At 40.7% G+C, this 16,947-nt stretch overlaps 2 protein-coding genes across 2 annotated transcripts; one reads left to right on the top strand and one right to left on the bottom strand.

The window, feature by feature from the left end:
• Window positions 1–1,648: 1,648 nt before the first annotated feature.
• CLDND1 (claudin domain containing 1) lies at window positions 1,649–10,219 on the bottom strand. Its single transcript, XM_035116493.2, has 5 exons — window positions 10,110–10,219; window positions 4,644–4,933; window positions 3,167–3,271; window positions 2,422–2,559; window positions 1,649–2,314 (listed from the first exon to the last, which is right to left on the bottom strand). Exons 2-5 carry the CDS (start codon window positions 4,921–4,923, stop codon window positions 2,094–2,096), a joined length of 744 nt encoding a protein of 247 aa, XP_034972384.1. The 5' UTR covers window positions 4,924–4,933; window positions 10,110–10,219; the 3' UTR covers window positions 1,649–2,093.
• A 2,893-nt stretch (window positions 10,220–13,112) lies between these two features.
• Window positions 13,113–15,395, top strand: GPR15 (G protein-coupled receptor 15). The gene has a single exon (XM_035115845.2). The coding sequence runs from the start codon at window positions 13,195–13,197 to the stop codon at window positions 14,275–14,277; it is 1,083 nt and encodes a 360-aa protein (XP_034971736.1). The 5' UTR covers window positions 13,113–13,194; the 3' UTR covers window positions 14,278–15,395.
• The last annotated feature ends 1,552 nt before the right edge of the window (window positions 15,396–16,947 follow it).

Raw genomic sequence — 16,947 nt, 5'->3', positions numbered from 1 at the left:
GATACATTTCAATTGTGCCTTCTTTTGTTGAACAAGCTGCCATTCCTGTTCTCCATGTTCTAATGAAACAGATACATAAAGCAATTCAAATGATTCATTCAGCAAGGTGGAAAAACACAGCATTTGCCCAACACAGGCAACTTGTAAAGGTTAGGTTCCAGGGGTCCAAGAATATACGCAGAAAGACGTAAAACCAGGAACCCCTGGAACAGAGTCCCCTGCAAAGTGAAGGGCTGCTTGCCCTGCTGTGGGTAGGTGGTGGGAGGGCTTTGGCAGCAACCCAGAGTCCTCCAACCTCCTTCCCAAAGCCTGGTAATTTTTTGTCCAGCTACGGGGAAGGAGGCTCTAGGATGTTCCCAGAGTCCTTGCACTGCCTTCCCAAACCCGTGATTGCAGCTTTGAGCAGGGTGGGTGGGTGGGGGTGGGGGGAATGAATAAATGGAATGGGTTTCCTCCACACTCCATTTACTTACTTATTTCCCCGCAACTGTGCAAAGCTGTGATCACATAAATAAAATAAGCATAAGCTGCAAGTTAGCTGCACACATGTTGGTGTTTAGGACATGTCAGGTTTGAGCCTCAGGGAATACTTGTATGATCACATAAACATGCAAGTTCTTCAGTTACTCATATGTTGTGGGCAATCCAGATGACTATGGCTCAGGGGTTACTTCTCTGTTCATTGCGGGGATAGCACATTTACCCAGTGCTCAAGATTGCAATGCTATCTATCCCCAAAACCCTCTTCCCTGTGCTATTACAGCCAAGTCAAGCGTAATCTGAAAGGTGCCTGTGGGGATGTCATAGAAGCCTATTGGCCAGTATCCCTACCACCATTCATGTGACAGGCGTAATTCCATAGGTCCCTTTCACTGCCCAATGTTTTGTAAAGGTTATCTTTAAAAATCCCTTGATGCATACCTAGAGAAATGTATTCTGCGTACGAACAAATAGCGCAATCTTGGACCTGCAAGATACCCACCATCTCTTCCCAGTGGATCTAATTATTACCTATTTATTTGCAAGGACTACAACACACAATTGGACAAAATTGAGTTAGAACCACTGTGTGGTTAAAAAATGTGTGGTATCAGTTTGAAATGAGACCAACAAACTTTTCCTCTTTCCTTCCACGTATCCCATCCCATAATGTTTTTAAACATGCATAAAAAGGGAAATTTGGACAGACGTCCATGTCAAAATTCTCTTAGTGGAAACTGAGCTTCAGTTGTACTCCATGCATTTTTCTGTCTCATCGGCTGCATACAAATCCAGTAAAATTCCACGAGCTTTGCTCAGATTTATTTTTTAAACAAAAGTTTTAGTTTAGGCGACATGAGTAATACTTATACAAAAATCCAATAAGGTATTGCATTGCATAAATAAAGGGTTTTAAAAGTCAGATTTATATACACGCTTACATTAGTCAAATTAGAAGGTACACCTTGTAATAGAAGCTGCTACTACAAGGAGGGGGGGGGAAATGGAACAAACAAATGTTGACATCCTTTCACTTAATTTGGAAAGTTCATGGTTACCAACCTTTTTACAACAATCAAGCCAAAAAGGTTGAAAGGGATACAGCAGTAGGCGTAAGAGTGAGGGGAAAAGACTGTATCACAATCTAGAACAAAGTTCTATTGCTACATTTATGAAAGAGGTTGCACTGGTTTATTTCCTAGTGGGTCATAACACACATACAGTACTGCCAAAATTAGTGTCATTAAAATCTTTCTTCTCCTACTTACACTACCCTGTTAATTGTTTTTGAATATCAGGTTTAGATGTGGAAAAAATGTACTGCGCTGGGAATAACAAAGACATGTCATCAAAATTTATAGTTTTTTAAAAAATCTAACAGATAAGAAACATGTTAAAACCCTGCAGATCTCTGGCAAGAAAGTGCTATTCCTGGTAATTGGCCTCTAAGGTCTTTCAATTTTAAAAAACCCTCAGGCCATTTCACTTCATGCATTTTGTGGAACAAAATTAAAATAAAATAAAAAGGAAGAGCCAGGGGAGTAAGGGGGCAAAAAAGAAGTATTAAAATGGGGGGGGGGGGACACAGACATGGGAAGCAATGAAAATATCCCTTATGCCACACGGTATGCTTTCAAGAGTGTGAACTCCTTCCTGTTAGTACGCGCAGCCCAGATGAAAAGGGCAGCAGCCATGAACTGCAGGGGTGCTGAGACACAGGCCAGACAGAAGGACCAGCCAAACTGGCCTTGCACATCTTCTGGAGGCGTTAGCTTCTGGTGGAGCAGCTCAATTCCAGCTACATAGCAGCCAACTGAACCCAGTGTGCACAAACCTGGAGAAGAAGCAGTAAGTATATTTTCGTCAGACTTACAGCACCATGTTAAGATATTCACGTTTCAACACTGAATACATGGGATGAAGTTTGCCAAGAGGACTCACCCGCTAGAAAGTGGAGGACTCCGGTGGCAATGGCGGGGTAGAGGCTGCGGCAGGCACAGGCACAGACCCCAATGAGAGCCCCAAAGCACATCAACCCAAGGCTAACAAAAGGCAGGAGGAACTGCAAGCGCCAAAGATCTAAAGGAAATAGGGAGAGGAAACATGACTGGGATGTTCCAACTTTAGGGCCTTTCCTCCAATCTCACGGTGCAAAATGCATTGTTCCCAAGACAAGCAGAGAGTAGTTCAATCTACTATCTAGTTACTTATTTGTGGCAGAGCCCAAGAACTCTAGCTTTTCGCCTGCACTAAACAGTACAGAAATACATCACATAATAAAACAACATTGAATTTTGCAGAGAATAACTGTTAAATAAAAGACTATGCTATATGTATATATAAGAATCCCAAGTAAATTACCAGAGCATCATAAATGACTTGAGCTGCAATACTAAACATACTTTGAAGTCCCGTTCAACTCAGTGGAACTTACTTCTGAGTAGAAATGCACTGGACTGCACTGTTGACCAACTCTGACAAGGTAGCATACTTTCCATTTATCCACATTTGATGAAGGCAAACATGTCTTATGGCCAAGTTAAAATGCATCTTGAGTCTTTCTCAGTCCTATCTCTATTCAGAAGCAAGTCCCACCAGGTTCAATGGCTCCTACTTTTTGGTAAGGTGGGCAGTACTTTAGGCTCAGATACATTTTATCTGCTACACAAAACCAAAAATTACTTACAGGTCCGGTTCAGATCACTGCCACTATTGTGATTCCCAGGATCCTTATATTTTTCCATGAACTGATCCGAAAGGGAAAAACTGACACACCTTGTGACCATCTCAGCTTCCAAAATGAAAAAAAGAAATAACCTTTATTAGGATCTGCTTTGCTTGACTGTCATTCTTCATTCACACACATACATATATCTAGGTTAACTAGGTGAGGTGGGGAACCTCTGGCCTGTGGGTCTAAAGAGGCCTGTGAGGCCTCACCATTTGACCCACAAGGCCGTTTCAGTCAAGCCATGCCCACCGGATGTCATGCATGATCTCAGGTGTGGGGTAGGTAAAGGCCTGGCTTAGCCAAATGGGGTGAGGTATGTAGGTACCTGCAAAGCCCTGCACAAAGTGGCTTCCCAAGACCCAATAACCAGCTGATTGCCAGTTTTGTGGAACGCTTTGAAAGGTGCATTGCAGGCTGTGCATTTGCCCACATGGTTGGATTTCAAACTCTGCAGGCAAAAAAAGGAGTCTCCCGGTGTCATTGTGACGTCACTGACAGGTCGGCGGCCCCACCCCATACAACAAAGCATATTGCAGCATTTTAAGAAAGAACAAGTTTATGGTTATAGGTTTATAGCCTCTAAGGCACTACTTATTTACAACAACAATGCTGAGGAATGGAAGGAAGGAAGACGCTGGCTGGAGGGCGGGGGCAGCTGCAAGGACTGCAAACGATAAGGCCAAAGGTTACAATAAGGCAACCCAGCCAGATGGGCGGAGTATAAATAAAAAAATTATTGTTATTATTATTATGCAGCTCACGGGTTGCCCAACTCTGGCAAATATGATTAACTTCCTAAGTACTACAATTCCTCTTATTATTCAGCAGCTGGCACTGATCTCCAACTTTTTAAACTTGGTATTGTTCTCAAAACTACCGTATTAGTCATTTCCTCAGAAGACTTGAGAGACTACTTCAGAGACAAACTACAGTGGTACCTCGGGTTAAGAACTTAATTTGTTCTGGAGGTCCGTTCTTGACCTGAAACTGTTCTTAACCTGAGGTACCACTTTAGCTAATGGGGCCTCCCGCTGCCGCTGCTGCACGATTTCTATTCTCATCCTGAAGCAAAGTTCTTAACCCGAGGTTTTATTTCTGGGTTAGCGGAGTCTGTAACCTGAAGCGTCTGTAACCTGAAGCGTCTGTAACCCGAGGTACCATTGTAATAATTTTAAGGTCCTAAGAGCAAGCCTATATTTAAATGATGGAGGTACTTGCTTAGAAGATACAATTAAAGTTCTCTCTCAGGCAAATTTGTGCATCTTACAACTGAGAATTAACAAACAAACAAAAATGGGATAAGTCTGCTCAAGCGGGACCCGATAACCTAATCAATTTATTCATGCATCAGTGCTTTGCATTCAAATGATCCCTCAGGAAAATGGCACTAAGAGAAAGACGCATTTAGAGACACTTTCTGAAGTAGGCTTACTTGGTGAGTTGAACCAGTAAGAGTTCTCAGCCATCGTGATGCATCTCCTCCACAGTCCAATGGTGCCGTTCCATCGAAAGAGAGCTTCTGTATAAGACTTTTCATCTTCACCAGTGAAATCATCCCAAGTGGCCTTAACTTCACTGTAATTTTCGGGTGGTGATGAGTTGCGGTACTCATACCAAAAGTCCGTGCCAATAGAGGCTGCCAGGTAGATGGTGGAGATAAGGCTAAGCACGCAGGCGATTACCAGAGCAGTGGCAAAACGGTTATCCATCATAGTGTCTCAACTGCAATTGAAAAGAATAAAAAGAAGAAAGTTTCCAAATATGAGATTTAACTGAGTTAGCAAGACGCGTGTTTTTCTGGCTCTAGCCAGCCTCTTTCACATGCATACGCCAGCTGTTCCTTTCTTTGCTTACTTGCAACATCTGTTCCATTTAGCAATTAAAGCAACTTCAGAACATCCCCTCCTGTAAAATTCTACTCATTGAACTGTATCTGGGTTGAGCATAAACAAGGACTGAACCAGAAAACAAAATTATTAACATTCCAGATCATCGCTACAAGAATGCAGGGACTCCCAAAACCACAGACTCCCCAAACAAAGAAAAACGAAGAGTCTGGCTTTTTCCTCCTCCCTTTCTATTCTTTTTCCTTTTGTGTCATGTTTCAGATTATAAACCCGAAAGACTGTTTTATCATTGATCTTTCCAAGCCGTTCTGGTGGCCTTGGAGTCTCATGAGTGTGGTTTAAATCATTAAAATAAACACACACACACACACACACACACACACACACACGTACATTATTGCATATTAATTCTGTCAGCTCAAATCAGGTACCTCTAGTTGCAAACTGTTATTGCTATAATATTATGCTGTGCATCTTGAACTTGATATATGAAAATGGAGGCAGGGCTTAAGAGATTTGGAAGAACATGCATGTAGAAAAAGCAGTCAATGCAAGTGATCTTCTAAACAGACCCATCAGTTATGCCACCCATCCTAAGACAGAGGAAGATGCAAGCAGACTTGTCTATACATGTAATCAGTTACATTTTTTGTTCTTCCCTGTAAAGCTTCATAAGACTGACTTTAATAGTAAAATAACAACTTTAAAAATATTGTACAATGAAATATGTCACATTCCAGCTGGTGGCTGTGACCATGATAAACTGAGTATATGATAATTATTTATTGAAATATGGAAGTGGAAACCAACAAAATAATACAATATAACATTTGTGTAGTACTTTAGAAGGCTCAACACAATTCCATTACCTCCTTACGACAGTATTATCTCCCTAAGCTGCAGATGAGGGAAATAAACAAAGGCTTGCAGAAGCTACCAACTGAGTTTCTAAGCAGGTGAGATTTGAACCAGTAACGTCTATGCTCACAGCTCATTCAGACATAGAACACACAAAAATGTGGAGTGTCTCTGTAAAAACACACACTATTAAATTCTCTCATTTTTCTCAAGTATCTAAACTTCTTTCCAAAGATGTCAGTGTTGCAATTTCCCCAGTCACAGCTGTTTCCTTAGTTTTTATAGATCTTATTCAAACATATTTTAGCATTACTTTTTGTATTAAGAGAATGCATCAGGGGGCCTCAGACTCATAAGCCCCCTCCCTTTGGCCTTGTCATGAGGAGGAGTTTTAGTTTAAACACAGCTTCTTGTGCTGTCCAGCCCTTCGCAAATTGTAGCCGGTCTTGATTATGGCTTGCAGAAACAAAGCAACTTCAAATCACAGTTTATGAAGCTGGCCTGTTCCAAATACAGCCGTACCTTGCTTTTCGAACAGAATGTGTTCCGGAAGTCCGTTCGACTTCCAAAACATTTGGAAACCTAGGCGTGGATTCCAGTTGGCTTCTGATTGTGCAGGCATGCTGGAAACAATAGCAGAAGCCGCACCGGACGTTTGGCTTCCAAAAAAAGTTCGGAAACTGGAACACCCATTTCCGGGTTTCGATCATTCGGGAGCCGAAACGTACAAGTACCAAGGTGTTCGACAACCAAGGTCTGACTGTAACTACAGTGAAGGTGAAATAAAGTTTAGTGTTTGGATTACTTGCTAAACTGTAGCTAAAATAAAACGGAAGTAGACGCTTCCAATCTCCTTGAAATTGCGCTGGAAGAGGGAGCATAAGAGTCCCAAGGATTGATGAGACACATTCTCTTAATGCCATGGTTTTGCTGCATCTGAACTCACCCACAGTATTACCAGTAGCAAAGAACTTACTAATCACAGTATAAACAGGACAGCAAGCTGACTCAGGAGTGTGGCTATTTTATGGATTATCTTAGTTTGCAATGTGTTCTTTAGAAGAAAGTAAGAGTGAGAACCAAGGGAAAGCCTGCAGCATGGTCTGGAGCTTATGAGGACAATTATAGGGAGTGCTCAAGAAAGAAGCATTTGCGCAAAGCAGCAGGTGGTTAAGAAGATATGAGCACACAGATGAAGGTTGGAGGCAGCCAGAGCTTACCGTATTAATACAGGAGAAGTTGGTGTACAGAAAAAAGGAGAAAGAATGGGAAGTCAAAGTTAGAACACCCATAAATAATAAGGTTTGCAAAAGGCACTTTATATTTAGAAGATAGTAAAAACCGAAGGATAAAACACTAACAGGAAGAAAAGAAAAGAAACAAAAATGTTACCATTTAGATGAAACTAGTAGCTCAAAAAGTAGAGAGTTCTGAGCTCAAAAAGTAGAGAGTCAAAAAAAACAAGCTCGCCAGTGGCTTAGGCAGAAAGTTAAAAAGATTAAATCAAAGATATTGGGATACCTAAGGACCACCAGCCACAGACTCAAAACCATGAATAGAACTTAATTGCCACAAACTTGTGCTACCAGGCTGAAGTCATTCCTGCTGTTTATTGGAAAGTTTATTCAATCTAGATAGAATCATAGAATCATAGAGTTGGAAGAGACCACAAGGGCCATCCAGTCCAACCCCCTGCCAAGCAGGAAACACCATCAAAGCATTCTTGACATATGCCTGTCAAGCCTCTGCTTAAAGACCTCCAAAGAAGGAGACTCCACCACACTCCTTGGTAGCAAATTCCACTGCCGGACAGCTCTTACTGTCAGGAAGTTCTTCCTAATGTTTAGGTGGAATCTTCTTTCTTGAAGATAGAGATTGTCATTAAGATTTTATGCTGATAGAGGAAAATCAAAGTTGTGCAATTATACTACTAACTGGCATTCACCCAATGTCAGTCAAATGGACATATTTAATTAAATCACAGTAGAAAGAATTGTTTTGAACTGTAATCAATTCAAAACAGGCCCCTATTATGTGGGAAAAGTGGCACATGAATCAGCAGTACACATATACTGTATTCCAACAAGAACAGCTTTGTGTTTTTTGGCAGAAATGGTCACATTCACCACTGTAAAGCCCTATGTGTGTGTACCCTAAGTTTTCAAAGTACTTCCTCCACATGATTCATGTTCAGAAAATATCCCCATGTGCACAAACAGAATAAATGGAACATATTTTCAACTGGCAGTCTAACTCAATACATGTTTACTTGGAAATAAACCCTATTCATTTTAATAAACCTTAATGCCAAATAAGGAATTTTGATTGTTTGAAACAGGGGCTCCCAAACAAAGGCCCGGGGGCCGGATGCAGCCCAATTGCCTTCTAAATCCGGCCCGCGGACAGTCCGGGAATCAGCATGTTTTTACATGAATAGAATGTGTCCTTTTATTTAAAATGCATCTCTGGGTTATTTGTGGGGCCTGCCTGGTGTTTTTATGAGTAGAATGTGTCTTTTTATTTAAAATGCATCTCTGGGTTATTTGTGGGGCATAGGAATTCGTTGATATTTTTTTCAAAATATAGTCCGGCCCCCCACAAGGTCTGAGGGACAGTGGACCGGCCCCCTGCTGAAAAAGTTTGCTTACCCCTGGTTTGAAACATTCCTTCTATCTCACCAAGAAAAATCTTGTGGTGTGGAGACTTCCTCTGCTGAAAGATGAATACTTTGGTGTTCCTAAAGAAATCAGGACTGAAGAGTAGCTCAGCAGCTTTAACAAGTATTATTTTCACAACAGTGTCCTCAGGGTACTTAAGTTGTTAAAGGTGGCTTTTTGTTTTATTTGGATAAGAAAGAAGCAAATTGAGGCTGGTGCAAGTCAATCACGTTTTGTCTTTAACACAAGCTACTCAACAATCTTGACTGGGGAAAAACAAAACAAATTGGGCAGGCAACACCCAAACCTAGGACAGTAGTAGTATTTCTAAAGCTGAGCATGTAACAAGCATAGGATATGTACTATAGATGTCCACCAAGAGACAAGATTGGCTTATGAAGTCTGCCTATCTTAAATTTAGGAGTTGCCAGGGATAAGATCATCACTTTCTATTTAAATAAGATGTCAGGGTATACATTCTCTCACTGAGGTTTAACCAAAACCTTTCTCAATTCTTACTAGTAAATATGTATAATTAAAGAAGAAATATGGAAACAATAATTTAAAATATATATATTAGGAAAATGAGAAAATAATTAGAAACCAGACCATTTGTAGCATAGCACTTTTATCTTGCCACATCTTTGGCTCAAAAAAGGGTCAGGCGACTGGTCCTATCCACTGGCTAATTCTGTTAGGATGATCCCATTGTTAGCTCCAGAGTTTTACAAGGGTAGTGGAAACAACACTTCCTTTGATAGATACCAGCATCCGAAGGCACAGATTGTCAGTGGGGAGGAACACAAAACCCATTCATATCCAACTTTGTTGTTTTCCCTCAATTATAGTACCAAGAGGGATCACGACCATCAGCGAAAGCATCATTTCAGGCTACAATACCCGGGAGAAATGAAACGTTCGTCCAGGTAGACACATATACGCTGACAAGAAGAGAGATTTCCCAAAGCAGAAGCCTAATCCCTTTTCCATGGGCGGGGTGGAGGCGAGGGGGTAAAAGGCCCGCAGGCACACACCTTTCTCTGTCTCCCCTCCTCAATGCTCATCTTATATACATACAGTAGCTCCACACCTGCAGTCTTATGCACGCTAAAATGGGAGTGAGACCCAGTGAGTAAAGCGGGACTGCACTGCACCTTGGAGGCAAGATGCGCATACCAGGGAGTGTAGATCTAGGGGTGTGTGTGGTGGGGGTGATTATTACTACATTATCATCACTATCAGCAGCAGCAGCAGTAACGTAGTAGTAGTAGTAGTAGTAATAATAATAATAATAATAATAATAATAATAATAATGGACAGGCGCCTGCAGACGCTGTCGAACTGCAGAGCTGAACCTGCCAGCGTTGCGGGCAGGGTGTGCTTGGTGGGCAGATGGAAATGCCCATCAAAATATAAGCCACGGGTCTTCCGCACCTCCATGGACTATTTCCGGACACCTTCTCCTACCCGCAACCCCAGTACTACCCCACTCATGAATTCCGGGTGGGGAAGGGAGCCGGGCCCGTCCATACTCACCTCCCATCCTCCTCCCGACTCCACGGCGCCGCTTCCACCACCCACCCTCGGCCGACGCTTAGCCTGGGGACGGGGGAGGGGTCTCCTCCTCCTCCTCCTCCCTCCTCCTCTCTCGGAGACGCTCATCCGCCCCCGACCGCCAGGCACCCTGGGAAATGCAGTTCTGGCCGCATCGGCGGCGGCGCTCCGCTCCGCTATGAAACCAAGGTGGGGAGCGCTTTGTTGTTGGCCAGAGATCGGAAGGAGAGGCGCTTTCCATTTGCATCCTGGGTATTGTAGTCTCGCTGACCAAAGGCGCTGGAATGCGGGGAGGTTGCCTGACGCGTTAGCCGAAGTGGGAATGGTGGGGTTTCACCCCCTCCTCTCTTTCTTTGCTTCAAAACTAAAACTGTCCTAAATTAAAAACGTGTGCAGTGTGAAGCAGAACATATTGTAGGCGTGACACGCGGGGGGTGGGGCGGGGGTCCTTCTTGGATGCATGCAAGGGCTGTAGTGCTTCTCAATGGACGAAACTGCTTTCAGTTCTTAATTCGGTTCAGCCTTCAGTTGCCGCAGCGCCTCTTCCTGCCATGGTTCCAGTGCCTTATAGTGCTAGCCTTTCTGTACTTACGGTATCTACTCAGAAGTAACGTAAATTAAATCGAAGGGGGCTTACTCCCAGGTAAGGGCTGCAACCTTAAGGGCGTAAGATATTTTGGAGTTTCACCAAAATATAAGCATCTCTCATTCCTTTTGAAACATGTTCATCTGTTGAATTCCTGGGATAGGAACTGCCAGTGGTTGTTGGTTTTTTTTTAAGGTGGCAACTGTACTGGTGTGTAAAAGACGTCACTTTATTGCACTTAATAAGAACATATAAAATATGTTTATAGAATGCTTTAAAATTGTTGTTACTTACCACTGCCCTGAAGCTCGTGCCTATCAAGTTTATAAGGCAATATAATATATTCAAGTCACATATAATATATAAAATGCATTATTTTGGGGAGATATTGGGCAAAGTATATTTTACAAAAGCATATACTGTATTTGGATAAATTCACATTAAAATGCTGATGGACTTCTCTTTTTTGCAAACTAGTGTGAAAATGTGGGGAGCTGAAATTAAGGCTGTAAAAATGAGAAAACGAAAACCAAAATGGACAGATTCATTCATCCCTACCTAAGAGCAAGGCCCATAGCTCAATGAGTCCTCGGTATACTGTACACAGAGGATTACTCACCAAAGCTGTGTTCTACCACTGATTGCTGGTTCTTTCTTCAGCTCTCAGAGAACTCAGTGTGAGAGAGAAATGACACTTATACCAGGTTGCTAGGGTTTATCTTCTTATGATGTTTTGGGCTTTCACTGAGTACTCACATGCTTACCATAATCTAGCTAGTCTTGCATGACAGGAATAGAAATGACATCTCCCTGATAATGCAAGTGGAGATGTGGCATAACAGGTTTTACCTTGGCACAATTTTATTTACAATTTTCTGGGAATCTGTCTAGAACTTAGATAGGTTCAATAAAGTAGCATTCTTGGAGTAACAAATTACAATACATATGTGTCCCCAGTTGCTATGAAGCGTAGTTCAAGTAAAGGCATAGATGGCTCTGTAGAGAAGTAGCACAGTGGTTCTCAAGTTTTTTTACTCTGGGCCACATGTTCACAATAAAAATTTGCTTGTGCAAATGGGGAGCAGGTGCCGATACACTTCCTTGCCTAGATATAGCTCTGTCGACAAAAAAGCTTCTCTTTTCTGATCTTTCATATTTCTCACAATTGAGAATCTCTGTTCACAACAATATGTCATGGAGAACTGTAGAAGAATAGCCAGTGCTCCTGAAGAGAGACATTGGATATTGTTTCTGGTTGTATATACCCTGCCCACCTCCCAAATTGATACTATGCTACACTGAAATGCTTAAATGATTTTTTTTTATTGTCCTTGAATTTTCCTGCCACATTTGCTATCCTCTTCTGCCCCACAATTGTGGCACACCACACCCTTTGAGAACCACTGCCATAGTCTCTCCTTCTATAATTACTCAAAGAAAAGACAGTTCACATACAAATTAAACAGAGTTTTAAACAAGGTTGCAATCCTAAGCATCCTTTTGTAAAAGCTGAACCCATAAAAATGAATAGGACTTTTTCGAATAAAATCTGTTTATGATTATAGCATGAATGCAAAATATACTTCTGTTTCTCAATGAGAAGTCTTAATATGTGGGGCAAAGCTCTTTTTGTTGTTTAGTCGTTTAGTCATGTCCGACTCTTCGTGACCCCATGGACCAGAGCACGCCAGGCACTCCTGTCTTCCACTGCCTCCTGCAGTTTGGTCAGACTCATCTACCATCCCAGGAATTCATTTTCCTTCTTCTGTAACCCTCATATATATTTTTTTTCTGGTGCTGCCACTATCAGGGTGGACCAAAACTTGAAGTGAATAAAAGAGTATTCAGAACACTTCAGAAAAGATATAGAAGCAAGATACCGTTTTTAAGAGCAATGTAGAATAAAATTTGACATTAAAGGTCAGGTAGAAGTTTAAAAACACATCTTTGTATGCAAGATTTTGCTGCTGCCAGAATTGAGAAGGTGTTGGACACTCATTCTACAAATAACAGCAACATGTCAATTGGTAAAGCTTGCGGGAATGGAACCCTCCCAAGTTTAGAAACACAGATTAGACAAGCTAACGGTTATTTAAATAACAACCCACCCTGACGAACTGAATTCACCACTTTCTTACTTCTGCTAACCATCTATAACCTCAAAAACCTCAACTAATAAATTGTATTTACAAAGAAACTTAAACCTCTCCCCTCCCCACTTCCCAAAATTTCAAGGAAACCCACCCTACCATATTTTATGGTCAAAGCTGCCTGTATAAGCATGCTGGTTGGTCAAATCAAACCAGTCCCTCCCATTCTGTGCTAGACATTTAAATGCCTAGTCAGAGATTGATATGTTGTACATCAGATTTTTCTTACCATCTGGAAGAAACTGAAAGGAAAAAAGAAGAGAACTATCATCTGTAGTGCCAATACGAACATAAAAGTGCTGACAGCTTCTTCACACAAATCATTTTTGAGATGGAGAAATCAACTTCTAGCTATGATTACTATTTCTATACAGATCTTCCTGAAGATAACTGCTCAGCTGTGGAGTTGCCTTACAAACACATTTTCCTGCCTGCTCTCTATACCATTGTATTCCTGGTGGGAATTGCTGGCAATGCCCTTCTAATAGGAGCGCTAATCTTCAAACGGCGGATTCAGAGGCTAATTGATATCTTCATTGTCAACTTGGCAGTGTCTGATTTTATATTCCTTATCACATTACCCTTTTGGGTAGACAAAGAGAGGACCTCAGGACTTTGGAGATCTGGCTCTTTTCTCTGCAAAGGCAGCTCCTACACCATCTCAGTCAACATGTACTGCACTATCTTTCTCCTCACTTGCATGAGTAGCGATCGGTACCTGGCAATCATGTACCCATCAGTGGCTAGGAGAATCAGAACAAAGCTGTATTCCATCATCCTTTGCACTTGTGTCTGGATTCTGTCCTGCCTACTTGGGTTGCCTACCCTTCTGTCCAGAGAGCTGAGGAGATACGACAACAGCACATATTGTGTGGACAAGGAAATCACATCTACTCACCAGATTGGGTCGGTGCTGCTACTAATTCTGGCATTCTTTGTTCCTCTGTTCATCATCTTGACTTTTTATTGCTCCATCACCAAGAAACTCTGTGTGCATTATCAGAAATCTGGAAAACATGATAAAAAGCTAAAGAAATCCATCAAAATTGTCTTCACTGTAGTGATCATTTTTGTTTTCTCATGGGCTCCTTTCAATATTTTTAAGTTTCTAGCTCTGATGTCTGCAATCCAGGAACTGAAGCCACCTTTCTGCCTTCCCTACAAAGTTGCCCATATTGGTATGGAACTGAGTGGCCCATTTGCGTTTGCCAACAGCTGCACGAACCCTTTCATCTACTACTTCTTTGATGACTACATCCGTAGGGCAATGATGCAATGTATAACTCCGTGCACAAAGGCCAACAACTTTGGAACCAGTTCTGAAAGCTCAGACACTCGCCTTAGCTACTCCTTGACTGCATTTGCCCACCGGGAAGATGTTTCTAGGAAGAGAAGGAGGTCAGTATCATTCTGACAAGAGTCATAATTCTGAAAGTTCCAGTGTCTCCATGTCAAGAGTAAGATCAAGAAAAGGAGGTCATGGAAATGTAAGAAAATGAAAAGATTAGAATAAATCTAAAAAGTTAATTGACTGTAATATGACAGTAAATTGTATTTCATAAAATGGCATGTTTCTTATCTTAAACTATGTAATTACAAAGTTCATTTGGAATATAGTCTGTAATATTAGCTATAGATTCTTGAAAGTTATTAGGCAATTACACCAAGAGGCTTACCAACCAATAAGAAACGAACCATGGAAAACCTTAGGTCAATATTCTGCTGTTCCATAAGAAGTATAATATTACAAACTCAGAGCAACCAAACCAGTTCATACCTGCCTCTTTTATAAAATCTTATTAACATAAAAAAATTAGTTTAGAATGCATTTTTTTTGTTATATTCTGCATCTTTTCTTGTTAAATGCTATAATACTGAATTGTTCAGGATTCTTTTAAAATCTACTTTTTTGTTTATCTCCATTTTCAACTCTCAGTGTCTGCACTATTACATGTAAAAACTATTTTAGTTTAACACAATCCTATGTATACTTGAAAATGTAAGTTGCATTGTGCTGTGAGAAGAGTACATAGGACGACAACCTTAAATAATGTTGTCATAATAATTTTAGAGAGGGTTTTGAAAGGATTTTTAAATAAATATATACATAAAATAGTTTTTTCTTTTGTAAATCTCATTCTCATTTGTATAAAATGGTGCAGAAAGTATTGGAAATTCAGTTAAAATTTCACAGGAAAAATAAAAATTATTCAGCACAGATATTATTCAGATATTTCTCTTGATCTCATGCATGACTCATGATTGAGGATAACTGATTTCTAGAATAAAAGACGCCTATGCTCACCACTAATTTTAAGTATTGAGTTTCTTTAATGTTTTTTCATTCCAAGAACTACACTGTTTAATTTATCTGCCTCTCAGAGTCTGAACACTGCCTCCCTTTAACAGCAGTTTTAATTTCTAAAACTTTAGGAAGTGTGAACATGTTTTAGAAATTTGTACATTAGCTTTGGAAATCAGTGTGATTTTTTTTGCAAATGTAAATTTAAAAAGTGTTGTTTTTTTTAAAAAAAACTGGTATTGTTATTTACACTAAGAAGAATAAACAATTAAGTATATGACCTAAAAAAGGGTGTATGTTGATTTCATTTGATCACTGTGAATTTACTTTTCTTCTCTTGAAATAAAATATAACTGAAACGCTGCATTTACTGGGTAGAAGATTTATAAAAAATATGATTATGATCATGATGAAAAATAATCCAAGTTCAACTAAATAAAAATATCATTTCTATTTTAACACACACTCACACCTACTTCAAATGGCGTTATTTACCCCCCTTTAAGACATTCTGGATCTTCAACTTGCTGCATATGTGGTTCAGAATACAGAGTTCCAGCTCATAATTTTTAACACAGATTTACTAGACCTTGCCAATGTTGTGTAGGAGACAGAATGCTGTATTTGGAACTGAGAAATAGAGGTTCAAACCTCCACAAGCCGGAAGACGACAGCATACCACCCAAAGATTAGACTTTTTTCAGTGAGACCAGTGCCTCCAACTGCTAACGAATTTGGCTTCTACTGATTTCTTACCTAGCACACCACCTCAAATTAATTTCTACCTCTGTTAATGTAAGGAGTACCCAATTTCCCTTTATTTCTGTTTTCCACCTATGAAGGAACTCATGAATTTCACTTAATGGAGACAGATCTGGATCACACCTGGTTTTAGTATGAGCAATTATACTTGTTCCTAGCAAGCTTTAGTGCAAACAATTTGATACCTGCATCCCATTATGGGCAACCTTGAGGTGGGGATGATGCCACTGGTTGTCAGAGGTAGCGGCAAAAGCGAGTGGTGCAATGATTGAGTGCCGTTTACCTTTGTATAGGCTACATTCTACTTGTGCAAAAGTAAGACTCCCCCCCCCCAAACTAGGCAACTATTTTTCACCAGGCAGGAAATAATGCTTATTTGTGTTAATGACTTAAGATTACAGATTATGTGGCATAGGTTGAGATAAAGTAAACCAAGCTGTGAAACTAAATAGCTTTTTGTTGTTGTTGTTTTAAGTCAGAAATGAAACTTGATCAGTGTGGCACTGTGCTAGGCAAGCTGATTTGTTTCTGTTGATAATTGTGGGGAGGACCAATAACACAAACAAGTAGAACTTGGTCCTTTTCTACAGTCAACATTCTATGGCCACTGAGCACACTGAGCCAATGAGCTGTTTGTGGGATGGGGTGGTGGGGTTCATTTTATAAACCTCTAATATACCACCCCATTTAGTTGTCATCAACATTCTTTTTTTCCAGAAGGACAGGGCCCCCCACATAACAGAATGACCAGGAGCCCCCCCATAGACACACATTAACTTCTAAAGAGCTCCCCATCCCAGTGAAATTACCTACCTCCAGGAACTACTACCTGAGGGGTAAGTGTTCAGTCTTCATCTCCTTAGCTATTCTTATTCTGCACAGTCTGAGCGGACCTTTCATATGGTAATGCGAAAATAAATTACTGCTCTATGCAGTGGGAATGCCTTACACATTTTTATGTGGATGAAAGTGTGGGGTTAAAAAGTCAGTGAAACTCTTTTGGGCTTCCCCAAGCTGCTG

Source organism: Zootoca vivipara, chromosome 4 (assembly GCF_963506605.1).
Source record: "Zootoca vivipara chromosome 4, rZooViv1.1, whole genome shotgun sequence".
In the NCBI taxonomy this organism is placed as follows: domain Eukaryota; kingdom Metazoa; phylum Chordata; class Lepidosauria; order Squamata; family Lacertidae; genus Zootoca; species Zootoca vivipara.
This window is presented reverse-complemented; position numbering and strand designations above follow the sequence as displayed.

Bases quoted from the DNA above. Each gene is read 5' to 3' on its own strand.
- CLDND1 (XM_035116493.2), bottom strand. From the start codon at position 4,923: ATGATGGATAACCGTTTTGCCACTGCTCTGGTAATCGCCTGCGTGCTT. The intron at 3,272-4,643 runs GTAAGCCTACTT...TCATTTTGGAAG, and splicing joins TTACTGGTTCAACTCACCAA to CTGAGATGGTCACAAGGTGT. The intron at 2,560-3,166 runs GTAAGTAATTTT...TATTTCCTTTAG, and splicing joins CAGTGATCTGAACCGGACCT to ATCTTTGGCGCTTGCAGTTC.
- GPR15 (XM_035115845.2), top strand. From the start codon at position 13,195: ATGGAGAAATCAACTTCTAGCTATGATTACTATTTCTATACAGATCTT.